This window comes from Pungitius pungitius, chromosome 5 (assembly GCF_949316345.1).
Source record: "Pungitius pungitius chromosome 5, fPunPun2.1, whole genome shotgun sequence".
Lineage (NCBI taxonomy): Eukaryota > Metazoa > Chordata > Actinopteri > Perciformes > Gasterosteidae > Pungitius > Pungitius pungitius.
Genome location: NC_084904.1, coordinates 5,874,532 through 5,888,413, shown reverse-complemented (window position 1 = coordinate 5,888,413; position 13,882 = coordinate 5,874,532). Strand labels below are relative to the sequence as shown.

At 46.9% G+C, this 13,882-nt stretch overlaps 1 protein-coding gene across 3 annotated transcripts in view; it reads left to right on the top strand.

The window, feature by feature from the left end:
* Positions 1-12,310, top strand: part of arl15a (ADP-ribosylation factor-like 15a) — a 56,014-nt gene extending 43,704 nt beyond the window's left edge. For all 3 annotated transcript variants that reach the window (XM_037482625.2, XM_037482623.2, XM_037482624.2), the window contains exon 5: positions 10,656-12,310. In XM_037482625.2, the coding sequence (XP_037338522.2) occupies positions 10,656-10,808 (153 nt within the window). In that variant the 3' untranslated portion in view covers positions 10,809-12,310. The remainder of the gene's footprint in view (positions 1-10,655) is intronic.
* The last annotated feature ends 1,572 nt before the right edge of the window (positions 12,311-13,882 follow it).

The window sequence follows — 13,882 nt, the reverse complement described above, 5'->3', positions numbered from 1 at the left end:
CCGGCGTGTTGTCTGTGGCAGTCTCACCACTAGCACCACTCTCTCTGCTGCAGCGCCCTCCCCACCAGCCCCCCCCCCCCCCCTCTTACCTCACGTCTGCTCTTTTTCCAGACAAGCAGGTTTAAAAAGTCAACTGCGTATTGAGTCGTCTAGACTGAACCCAGTCGGCAACCCCCCCCCGCACCCTCACTAGCGAGTCGCCGGGAAGGAGAACTATTAATGAGGTGCAGGTGACCTTGCTGAGGTCTGTCTTTCCTGCAATAATGCATGGTGCACTTGTGCCTCATGCCTAATGCATCTGTATACATTCATATAGTCTCTCTTTTTAGTGTGTGATTTCAATTATATGCACTCATTGTAACGAACTGTACACTTTATAATAAATATCTTGATCTTCTCCAAAGTAACTCTATGGCCCCATGATATAAACGATATTGACACATGAGAACAAGTTGTTCTTTTACTCTCATCTCCTAGGAATGATTCACTATTCACTGATGTTGTTGGTGTTCTTCTCCAATTGCTTGTGTTTAACTCATCATCTGAATAGATCTTTTTTTGTTGTTGTTAGAACATAAAAAATCTGCTGTAACGAAGGTCATTCAGTCCAGCGCCTCTTTTTTTTTTTTACAAGGTGTCAGGCTTTTAAACGAGGGCTAACTCTCCAGATAAATACTGATGCCAGCCTGTTATTCTTTTCAAGTTCTGTTTGTATGAGTCATTTTTTAAACTTCCTGTTTTAGAAGCCAGAAGCGACTCACGGATCCACTCCACGCAAGCTCGTCACAGTTCCGTGTAATTTCACAGTGCACAAACGAATCACTCGGTCGATTAGCATTCATTTGTGCCAGTGTCTGGTTTTCTAAGCGGTTTATAGCAAAGACGATGTGCGTTGGTGTGTGTGCAAATGACTTGTGTGTCGTTACTAACTTTTGGAAGATTATCCATTGAGCTAAAAGAGATTAATTCATGAGATATGTCCCTAAAAATGTATACAAAGTGCAGAAGCAGTGATTTTGTTTTCAGAGGTATGGAAGTAAATCTGTGTCATCGGGTTTTGAAAGAAAATGCTGATTGAATTTCTAGCACTGAAATTATGTATCTGAATGCTTTTCAATGTTAAAATACTGCAAAAAATTCAACATTCAAACATTAAAATATATATTAAAATATAATTGTATTTGAAATGCCTTTCAGTCTTTAGTTACAGTTCACCTCGTCATTCCACAACAAGAAGATGTGGGAAAGCTATTTCATGGGGGTATCACTAGTATCACTAGTGCAGTATTTCATGACTGTGTGATGTTAATAAGAAAGGTTAGTTGAAGCAGACTCTGTAATCTCTGTGGAACGCGTTCTGTTTAATATACGGCAGAAAGGTGGCTGGAAAGTGAGCAACACCTGTGCATTATGCATGTGGAAAAAAGTACTCGGCCCCTAGTCAGGTTATCATGTCTTCTTACAGTCCGTGGGAGGAAATTAAGTAACATCCTGCTATTTGTGACCAGAAAAGTGTTCTGCAACTCTCAAAACACTAGCTGAAGTGCATGACAACATATGTGGCCGAGAAATCGCGAACGTCAGTTCCCCGCTTGGTAGCCCCCTGTCAGCTAGAAGATAAATCTCACTCGTTGGCAAAAGGTGAGGTACTTCTGGAGGCACTGCTGAAATCATTTCCACACAGCCCATGTGCGTGATTACACCCAAAGAAGGACGGGGGACCCTCCGTGTCAGGAGAGGTCTCACAGACTTGTACCCAACGCTTCATCTGTCCCACCCGCGGAGGGAAAGGTTGGAAAACCAATCAAGCGGCACATATTGATTACCCTCTCGAGAATGCGCGTTCGACCTTCGAAGCGCAATATGTGAAGCTACTTAGTGACTTCTGGTTACTTTGATGGTTTATCTCTAAAACATCTTTGTCCATCCCGTCTGTGCCGGCCGTCCCACCCACCTTCATCTCCCTGCTTTCTTTCCCCTTTCCCACCCATACAGCCTTTCTCATCCTGTCATCCCCCGGGGCCGGTGGTCCCGTCCCTTTGGGAGGTTAAGGGGCGCCGTGGGTGAGAGTGCATTTTGGCAGGTTTCGTGGGCACCCGTGCTCGCCTTTTCCCACAAATGCTGCTGAACCCTGACCCCATCGGGTCCTCACCCTCAAAATCGGTGTGGAGCACAATTCAGCTGGGCAATCCCTATTCAGGACCGGACTTTCCATTGGAGGAGAAAAGAGAATCCCCCCCGCCCCCCATCCCAATTGTGGTCAGTGCTCTCCCTTTGTCTGCTGGTCAAGCAGGGTCGGACGACCGGCCGCCACTAGCCGAGACAAGACTTCCGAAAAGCCCATTCAGCATGTAATTTGACCCCCAGGTTCCATTGCTGACTCACAGGGATCAAACACTGGGAATGTCTGGGGGGGTTCTCTATGGAGGTTTTCATCCATTGAAATCTTATGACTAATGAAACGTATTCTTTGGGAGGTTTCTTTGATTGCAAAGTTTTACAAATGTGAGACTCCTGTAGAAGTTTGATGCAGGATTTGTTTATGTACGAAAAACAACTGGAAAAGGAGCACATGGAACAGCTTTCATCCCGTACTGTTGTGGTATGGAAATGTTTCCTGGTGCGCTGCCTGGACAAAGTCATTGACTTTGCACTCTTGATTTCATGGAAGTGGTTAAAAAGCCGAGGTCGTTTTATAACAGAAGAAATTACAGGGTTTGTACGGTCATGAAAAACCTGGAAAAGTCATGGAATTTTAAAATGCTCATTTCCAGGTATGGAAAAGTCATGGAAAAAAATAAAATCACAGGTTTTGGAAAAGTCATGGAAATTTGTTATATTTTCACGTGGTTCATTTAAGATACGTTCAAATTAATTCCTATGGTTTTAAAGAGAGAAGCATTAAGTATGAGCAGGACGCTCTTACTCGCAGCAAATAGTTCACACCGTGGTTTTGTGAACGCAATCTAAGTGAAAAGTTTGATGGCCATAAAAACAGTAGGTCAGGAGTCATCCACTGTGCAGGGACGTGCAGGTTTAACCGTGGTTAGCTAATGGTACATATGTGCATGTCATGAGTTGGGACGGAGACCCGGGACGAGCAGACGAAGTAATGTGGAGACGGTTAGATATTTCAAACATGGCAGAGCGGCTTTAACGAGCCGTGCAAACGGAAGCAGACATCAGTGCGCCGCTGTCAGAGGGCGACTGCTAGCGAGGCTACACGCCGAGCAGCACGTCTCTCTTCGCCCACCGCCTCCATATGAGACACTGTCTGCTGGCAGCACTTCCAAGTTGTAAACCGGGGGCGTGACGTTGTTCCTTCGGTGGTGTTTGTCATTGAGCTGCAGACATGTGACTTTATTTTCTTACACGAATGACAGGAGATCGTTTGATAGTTTGGTCTTTATTTTACGCAGCAAAGCGCCGACTGAATATACAATTAATAAATTCTGTCACGCGGTAGATAAAAGATATGCTCTCGTGCCACATGCAGCTCCTCTGTGTGTCTCCTGCTGCCATCATGACGTCGATACATCTAGACACACAAGGAGCGTCAAGTATTGGTTCAGGCACTCTTTAAGCCAGCGGTATGTTTTAAAAGTGTCGTTTTTGGAATTCTCATTATTTAAATATTTTCTCACTTTTTTATGTATTTCACAAACTTTTTGGTCATAGAAATTTTGTTTGAAGTCATGGGAAACTCATGGAAATGTGTATGAACCCTGGAATTAAAAGTGCTTACAAATAAACACTTTCCCTTAAGTTCATCAAATCTCACTTTTGTTGCTCGTTCGTGGGGGTGCAACCACCACCATGCACTCACAGAGACACCACCGCCATGTGGATTTAACACGTTTCCGTCGGTCGGAATGATGTGCGCCATGATTAGTCAGAGACGGCTTGAAGATGACACATCACGCCCTTTTGTTTTATGATTAGTGTTCTGCTTTCTTCCTCACTACCGTAAAGAGCCTCCTGACACACGATATCCCAAAAACAATGTGCCGATGTGGTCATGATTCCAAAAAAGTGAAGGTATGCAAAGCAGAGAAAGTGAGAAAACCCAGTGACCTTGAGTAGATTTAATGGTCCAATGGCGTGTGCGTGCGTGCGTGCGTGCGTGCGTGCGTGCGTGTGTGTGTGTGTGTGTGTACGTTTGAACGTAATGCCGCGTGCTGCGTTTTAAAGCCGGGGACTGCTGCAGCTTTAAAGCCGGTGAACTGTCAGGAGTGGAGCGTGAAAGGGGGGCCCCTGAGTGAAAGGGGTGGAGGGTCCCACTAGGGGGGTCCTGGAGCAGGGGAAGGCGGGGGGGTGGCTTGTAACAGACCTCCTGGGCTTTGAGGGCACTCTGTGTGGGCCGCTACAGCGCGGCGGCCCTCTTCAGAAGTAGAAGAAGAAGAAAAGACGCAGGGCGGGCTACAGGGAAAGGTGCTGGTGCACTGGCCCCTGCAGCAGGGAGCGTGGGCAGAACGCCAGCTCACCCGTCGAAGTTCCACATACCAGATGTTCCCCATCAGGGAGTTCTTGGCCTTAAATTGAGTTACTGTAAATCTGTAATAAAGCAAAGCAACCCCTCCAGACATTCTGGTTTCACAGACTTTTCCTTGGGTCCCACAGGTCAACTGGCTGCCGAACTTGCCAATAATACTCCAAGCTCCTCGATGGGACGGATGTTTTCCTTTCCCTCTACCCCCAACCCGCACTCTTTAACTATGTCATTTATGCTTCTGGACTGTAACATCACCAGGTTTCTAACCTTCAGTCCTTGATCTTCTCCAGGGGCCCGACCAAAATGACTTAATGTATTTTGAGATGTTATGGTTCAAGGTAGTCATCAGCTGAAATAACCCTGTTTTGGCAATTAGGTTTGTCTCTTTTAATGGGACCCAATCCGTTATCACAGTACTACTAGGTCTGTTAACCAGTTTCAATCTAAAAAATCAGACTGAAGTCCGAGCCAGTAAACTGTTTTGTTGCAAAAAACAGCGTGAAAGAGTGTGAAAGAATAAAAAAAAATGAGTTTTACTGAATTTCTGAGATGGTGACTAAAATATTTTGTAGCATATCCTGTAAGCAGATGCACATTATTAAATCATAACCCTCCCCTTGTCCGTTACTTTGAACCACAGACCCAAGGCCGGGGGAGGTGGTTGTGGACCTGCCTCAAGAAAGCTAAAAAGAACAAATGCCCTGTGCTTCTGAAAGGGTCTGGAGGAATGTCCTTCTGCGGTCTCTCGCTTAGATTTACAGCACCTCTGAGGACGCCTCAGATCTGGCACTGGTCAGTTGGCTTTGAAGAGAAGCGCACTGCGAGTGAATCACTTTGAACCTGCACTGAGCCGAGCTGGAGGGGGGGGGGGGTCCCTCAGGTGATCCCGTGGTCCCACCTGAGGGAACCAGGGCGGTAACTCTAAAGGCAGCTCAGTTGTTTTTGCAGCGATACACGGGGCCCTGTGTTGTAATGCGTTGCCGAATGTCTTGTAAATAGTCTCTTCTCTCTCTCTCTCTCTCTCTCTATTCTCAGGCTTAAGGTTTAGCTTGCTGGCCCATACCGCAGTTGCGTAATTTGAAACAACTGCACGCAACATTGATGATGTTGGCTGGTCAGAGGCAATTGATCCCTCTTCTGCCTTTCTCCAAAAACACTACGGCCTCCAAATGGCATTTTTAGAGACAAGAGTTGCGAGGAAGTGATTATGAAACAAGCATGCGTGCTTTAACGACCACATGCAGCCATTGTGAGACATCCCGGCAGCTTTTGACGACCGCAGGGACATCACTCCTTTGAGCTTGCTGTAGATTTGTCCACAGAGTTCACTGAAGTGTTTGAAAACAAGAATCACCTCGATCCACCTCGGGTAAGGCTTGGGGACAGTAATCCTCTCTGATGCAAAACGTAGGATCCATTGCCTTCAGTGTCAGAGCCTTGCCTGGCTCTTCATTTGACACCTCAGTTTGACAGTTTTTGGTGCCATGTTTGTTTTTTTCACAGGCTTCCCAAATGTTCCTCTCTTGGAGACCTTTGGGATTGTGTATGTCTTTAAGGCTCTTTAGCTGAGCCGGAAAAGCAAACAAAGGCATGTCTATTATTTGGTAAGTGGATCTCACATTACCCCCCCCCCCCCCCCATTTTAGCACCGTCGCCAGCGCAGGCCACTTTCCAAGTGACTGATATTTGCACAGGGGCCAACATGTCATGGGATGGTGTAATTGATTGTCTTGGATATTTGAGTATGCCACTTTCCCTAGATCTGAGACCCCCTAATGCTTCCGCCTCCAGTTATATGGCTTATCCATGTGGTGAGGTTTTGACACATGACAGTGAAGCAGAATAGACATGTTGTTATGATGCGTATTAGCACAAGGGCACAGGAGGCTATGTGTTCTATTTCATGAGACACATTTATTATAAGGCCAACACTAAATAAACAAATCCCCTCTAAAATAGGAAACGTATATGAAGATGTGTCTGCATTTTCTGATGCCTTTTCCCATTGCTCACTTTACACACACATGCTCTTAAGCCTTTGACCAGAGGATGTTATTTTATGTTGAAAGCAGGCCCCTGCTGAAGTTTATCCAAATGGAAACCTCAAGGCTAAAATGGTTGGTTCGCCAATGAGTTTATTGAGTAACGCTCACTTGCTCCACGGATGAGTTTTGATAGGTCCCTGCAGGAAAGAAGTGTTTAAAGGATAACCTGTTTGAGTTACTTTTTTATCGCCTCCATTGCCAGAAGGCAAAAGCTTCTCAAGTGAACGTTTCCTGTTTTCCCTTTTTGATCTTATTACTTAGACAGGAAGAGATTATTAGTATTATTTGATATTATTGAATTTAGTTTTGATATTTTTCTCAGACTCTGGATCCTGAGGCATGTGTGAAAACCAGACCTTAGAAAGAATATGGCCGAAGTTGAGAGTTAACAGTGGAGGTCATTTAAATGCTCTGCTCCGTACGGGTACTGAGTGCAGTGCCATTGAACCACAACAGGTTTTTTTATAGGTAGGATCCTGAGAAATCTGCCATTGCACCTTTGAGGAAAGTGCTTGGCCTGAATTACTCGTTGCAACGAGAAAGGACGAGCACTCCACAGTGCTGTCATCTGTCATCTGTCCGACGTGGTTTGCACAAAAGACGTTTGGCACGTGCCGCCACAAAGTTATTTTCTCTTAAAAAGGTTTCCGTTTGTATATTTGCTCCACAGATATGTGTACATCGTTAAAATAGATCATATGGTTTGCTTTTCCTCCCAGGATTAAATCTTTGACCTTACCATGAAGGATTTTCTTCATTGTGTTCATCTAATAGCATATCTGGATTGGACGGCCTTTAATGTGAGCCTGTGAGATTCGCTGGTTAGATTTCCTATGAAAGTCCATCATAACATTGTTGCATGCCTTCAGAGTTTGAAAAATACACATCCGTCAAGGCAGGAAACAACTTGGGAAAATTGGCTGAAAATTGTGTTTTGTTTTATTTATCCACCTTTTCCCTTGTTTTAATTCTTCCTGGTTCTTGATTACCTGGCTTACACAAATCCTAATCAAATTAAAACAATAGACCTATTTTCTACTTTGATTACTCAGTTATTTTTCTGAGCTAAACACCACTACAGATTGCATTTTCTTCAATGCCAATATATTTGCCGGGGGGGGGGGAATGCGCCTTTGTCTCTTTTTTTTCATCTGCCAGGATATCCACTTGACATGACACAGTGCCAACAGTGACCATCACTTCCAGTAATCTTGGCAGGGGTCAGGGAGCAGCTGGATGCATGTCCGTCCGCTGCTTTAAGGAGCCTGAAGTGGGCTTACCAGGGTAGCAGCTTACGCTTAGCCGACGAGCCGCTCAGACAACTTGTCCCTCACATTCAGTCCCCGATCATCAGGTCGCACATACATATTTGTTCATGTAATTAACGAGGAAAACCTAAGCTATTAGTTATGGATTTGTCCAGTGTTTGCGCAGCCGGACAGTCTTTATTAAAAAACTAATAATTACCATAGTTTGACTTTTTGTCACCCAAAAATAAATGAGCCACCAAACGACTAAACATGGTGTTCTCAAAAGGAATTTGTGTTTTTAAAATCCACAAATGTTTAGGCCTTTAAATATGCCACAGCAAAAGATTGGAGACAATACAATTATGCTGTATACACTTCTGTTATCATCAATCATGTCTTGAGCGTTCAATGCAGCCTGTTCTCATCAACGAGCTCAGAGCTCACTGTAACCACTCAGCCTGTTGCAGAAGAGTTACGTTACATGTCCTTTAGCTGACGCTTTTATCCAAAGCGACTTACAATGCATTTTTAGCCGTTTAGCCATTTAGCCCGGGGAGCATTTGGTGGTTGAGTATCTTGCTCAAGGACACTTTAACATGACGCATGGGGCAGCCAGGATTCAAACCACCAACCTTGCAGTTCCCAGCACACCCTCTCTACTCCATGCGCCACCATCAACATGGACCCCCCCTCGCGAACGGGTAGCACAGGGACTGACACAGTAGAAACATGCACAGGTGATTAAAGATTCTTTTGACAGCCTCATGCATGCATAAGCCGCTTTCTCCTCTGTACAAGAAGAGGCCCCGTCTCTATGACCTAGAAGAAGCTAGACTGGATGACCCAGTGGTCAACTTAGGCGCCATCTGGCAACCCGCGTCTTGTGTGGCTTACCCTTCCCAATGTCTCACGCAATTCCTTAAGCAAGCATAAGTGTGCTTAGGAGGACTTAATCTTAGGGAAACTGGTTTGGTCCACACTGTGTGACTGCCGGTGTTGGTGCGCCTGGATGGAAGGTCACAGGGTTCCTTCGGCTGCGTAACGCGTTTCATTTCTTCTTTTTGGCCCGCTGTGTGATTAAAATCTCCGTGTTTGGATGTGTTCTTTCACTAACTGTACAAAAGTGTTGTAAGCTGCACTGACAGCGCAGCGAGCCATCTGGTAGCGTCGGAGGGATCAGTCGTCCCAACGTACCAAGGAGGGAAGGCGGGTGTCGCTCTGCCTGTTGGCGAGGAGGGGAGGTGAGAGGAGCTCGAGTCTGTCTGCACTTGCACAGAGGTCGCTGCTGGCCTTTTGACAGTCTGCCCGTGCAGGGGCCAGAGTCTTCCAGAAGAGGGCCGTGGCTACAGGCGGACCAGTGAGCCAGACAGCCAGCCAGCCGCATCGTCTGCAGTCTGGGTCTGGGGCTAGGGCCCCGTACTAGGGCGGCTCAAGTTACCCAGACAGATTTGTTAACACTGTTTGGGTCCGCTCTGCTCTCTAGCCGGGCCTCCAGGCCAACGGCGGTTGAGGTGACTTAATCTGTCATTAAACTCACATTACACCCGGACACAGACTCTGCTCAGGGGCAGGGACAGCGCTCCGTCTCCCACTCACTGGCATGGCTGGCTGGATTCGAGCAGACACAAAGAATACCCCCCCCTCCTCACCCGCTCCCTCCCTTCTCCGTCTCTGCCTCCTCCTCCTCCTCCTCCTCCTCCTCCTCCTCCTCCTCCCTATCCTCTTCATGCCACACACCATGGCACAGCTAGACAGCACAGCACGGTCTAGACAAAAGCAATTTCACTTGAAGTTGAAAAGTAATTTGACAGTGTGACGGGCACCTGCGTGAATTTGGGTGCGTTCTATGCAGAGCGTGTTGACGTTCTTAGTAAGATTGACCTGTTTTGATATTTAAGAATTTAATTGATGATGGCAGAAATATGTAGGAATATAATAGACATGTAATTTTTTTAATATGTTCATGGAAATAATCAAACTACAACAACTGAATCATTAAACCTGTGTGAAAACCAGATTAAAATAATTAGTATAAAAAAATCTACTTTACAGTACATGTATAGTCAAGCTCTTCATATTCAAATAGTTATAGATCAAAAGGTAAAAACAACCAAAAATAACCGATATTCATATTTTCTATCCTTCTATTATTTTTAAAGACGTTACGGATACTTCTACTGTGATGGACAATACATGACTCAGCATTTGTTCATTTGGTCCAGCTGAAGTGTTGTCTTTGTACTTCCTCTCTGGCTGTCAGACAAACGGAGGAACGGCTCAGCTCGGTTCTCAGAGACCAAATTGCTTCCATTACTCTGTGTCCATGTCAGAAACCCTTACAACCCGCACCGTCGAGTGGAGGTCTGAGACATTGTTTCCTTCTGTTGAGATTTGAGAACCTCACCCACATCGTCCATTGCAGCCAGAAGCCAACGTATTTAATTTAGAACAAACTGTTCCAAACAAAGCCAACAAGCATATTTTCACATTTTTGCAAGAGAAAAAGTTGATTTCGTTTCATAACTATGAAACGAAATCAACATTTTCTCTGTTCCGGATGCAAAGCTGTGTTTTGGTGCATTCCATGTAGCTGCATCATCATGTAGTAAAGGGGGATCATGAGAAGAAGACACCCCCATGGAAGACAAATTGAAGTGTGCGTAGAAATGATACAAATCGCTCCTGCTGTTGTCCTTTTTCATGTTCTCGGCCTTCAATGCAGTCAAACCAGGGCCCTATTTAACACAACTAAGAGTACAATGTACAAAGTATAATCCTCCGGATCACTTGTTTTTGGCTGAGCTGAGATGAAACTGCTCGCCCACCAGATGTGTAGCCTGACCACACGCTCTGTGTTTCTGCCGGCAGGTCAAGAAGTACTTTGAGCTGGAGCCGCTGGCCAGGGGGAAGCGCTGGATTCTGGAGGGGAGCTCCAGCGACCAGCTGGAGGCCGTGAAGGAGAGCTTCGCCCAGTTCATCGGCCTGCTGGAAGACAAAGACTCGGAGCCCGCCCGGATATGAGGCTGCTCCTGCACACGCTCAGAGACGATAGCGGTGAAGAAACATCCCGATGGGGGCCGCGCACACTCCCACTTTCATGCACAAACCCAAACCTGCGCCCGCGGGCCAAGTAACGGCGGATGTCGGCATCACTCCCTGAGAAGCGTGTATCCTGTCACCCTCCCTTCACTGAGCTCTCATTTTGGGTCAAGTTTGTTTGTGTGTGTGTGTGCGTGTGTGTGCGTGTGTATGTGGGTGTGCACACAAGTCAACCTCTGCAATCCAACAGTGGAGAGCTGTCTGAAGCCACCAGGTGCATCGCAGTTTTGTCAAGAAATACAAATCCTGTTTGCTACAGTCTGTGGCCTCAGTGGGACTCACTCCAACACGCACGCACGCACACACACACACACACACACATACAAAGCAGCGCCCAGGTTGTTTGTAGATATGTTTAACATCTCCAGTGATTACTTTACAGGGTGTTTGGGTGACGTTCCCTCCACTGAGACGGGCTGTGTAGTCCGGTGTTATGTACGGTAGCTACATATCCGTGTGAATATCTAATCTGAATAGAGTAGTCCGAGTCTCATGGAGTACACGAGGCAGCCATACACGAGTACTACTAATCATGTGACTGAGTGCTAGGGGACTTCGTTTAGGGGAGGCAGAAACCAGTCTGAATGCTTTTTATAAATGTGCAACGTAGAATATATTTTATAGCTCCGTATGTTAACCACGTAGAGCTCCATTCCAATTTTTTATATCTCGTACCAAGCTTATGAATTCTTTCAAATTACAGACCAAATGAAATGAACATAACCACCACGCCGATTGACTCACGAAGGAAGTAGCCACAAGATAGAGAAATGTAACCGCCTCTTTTCACTGTTCAACAAAATGTCATGTTTGCCTTTCTACAATTTTTCTGTAATGTTTTTTTTTTCATACCTTTACTGACATAATCCCTGTCGACACTGACGAGCGCCTCCCATCGGGGTGGAATACAAACCCTATCAATCAGCCACAGCAACAGCTGCATCTGACAAGTCCCTGTCTGACACCCTAATGCCTTCCAACTGTCCACGGAGACCCCCCCCAGCCACCCAGCCCCCAGCCCCTCTGCCTGCTGCTGACTGCAGACTCCTGGCTTCTCGGGGGGGTTCCTCTCTCCCAGATGCCATCGTTCTGAAATGAGTATGTCATTGTGCCACAGGTGTGCTTCAGTCGAGGATGGCCTCCCCCGTGCTCATGTTCACGCTTTCTTCTGTATGTGGTGGGTTTTTAGACCAATTTCATCCGTTTTTGTACCTGACGCGAGGTAGTTTTCTTCTTTTTAACAATCTCTATGGACCAGTGCATTTAATCGCTCAAATGCAAAAGAAATCATTGGACATTGCATATCATCTGCCCACAAAGCATTTTTCAGCATATTACGGCAGTCTTGTTTTTTTTTTCCTTTTTGTATTTTCTTTTTTTCAATCATCAGTGTTGTCAAATATATTAAAGTTTTAAAAATGGAATTGTTGTCCTAAATGTTATTAACATGTACGTTACTTCTGCTTGTGAAACGTAGTATGAATATATAATGTATCCTATGCAGTGTCATAATGTCTCCACTTTGAATGTGTTTGTAACGCACCACAAGAGACAGGAGTGAAACCCAAGCGCAGAGCGCAGCTTTATTGTGGAAGTACAGACAAGGGTTAGGCGTGGTCGAGTCCAGTAGGCGGGCAGAGGGTCGAAAGCCAGGAGAGCGGGGATAAACAGAGGCACCGTCAGGGGGTCAGGCGTGGTCGTATCCGGAGTACAGGCGGGTGGTCGAAAGCCGGGATTACGTGGAGTTAGGCAGAAGTACCGTTGAGGATCAGGCAGGAACGAGGTCTGGGACAAACGAGAGGTCAATAACAGGCAAGAACAGGAGATCGGGAAAACGCTCGGAATGTGATGGAACATGCACAAGACTTCGCAAGGAGCTTTGGGGAGTCACAGGCTTAAGTACAGGGCTGGCCCTGATTAGTGACGAGCCCCAGGTGAGTCGGTGGGCTGATCCCAGATGGCACAAACCATTATGGCTCAAAACAGAGGGGTGACTGAGGTCCCGATCTTCGCACCTCAATATTCCGGGGACGGGGAGCGTCTGCCTGTGACAGAGCCCCCCCTTCTACAGGCGGCTCCGGAAGCCGAAGTTCGTCCTCTACGGGGGGGCCGACCCCGAGGCCGCGGGCCGGGACATTCGGGGTGGGCCTGATGGAAGTCCGTGATGAGGTCAGGGTGTATGTCCGCGGCTGGACGCCAGGCTCTCTCCTCAGGGCCATAACCCTCCCAGTCTACGAGATATTGTAGACCAGACTGGCGACGACGCGAATTTAATAGTGCCCTGACCGTGTACGTTACCCCGTCATCCAGGAGCGGTGGGGGTGGTGCCGGCTGCACCTCAGGCCCTGACTGACCGCCCTCGGTCCTGACTGCAGGTTTAAGCAAGGAAACATGAAAGGTCGGATTGATCCTGTAATGGGAGGGTAACTGTAACCGATATGACACTGTGTTGATCTGTTTGATGATTTTGAATGGGCCAATGAAACGGGGACTTAGCTTCTTAGACGGGAGGCGGAGACGGATGTTCCGCGTGGAAAGCCACACGTCCTGCCCGGGTTGGAACCGGGGCGCTGGGCGCCTGCGCTGGTCGGCGTACTTCTTCTAGCGCTGAACGGCCCGTTGTATCTCTGTCCGGGTAGCGTCCCAGACCGTCCTGCTCCGCCTTAACCAATTGTCTACCGCCAAGATCTCAGACGGTTCCCCAGACCACGGGAACAGCGCTGGCTGAAAACCGAGCATGCACTGGAAGGGTGATATCCTTGTGGATGTGCTTTTATGCGAGTTTTGCGCATACTCTGCCCATGGCAAAAACCGGCTCCATTCCCCTGGTTGCTGAAAGCAGTAGGCGCGTAGGAACCGGCCAATCTCCTGGTTCAGCCTCTCCGTCTGTCCGTTGCTCTGCGGGTGATATCCAGACGACAGATTCACTTGTACATTTAACATCTTGAAAAATGCTGCCCATACCTTCGAGGTAAACTGGACCCCTCGGTCTGACA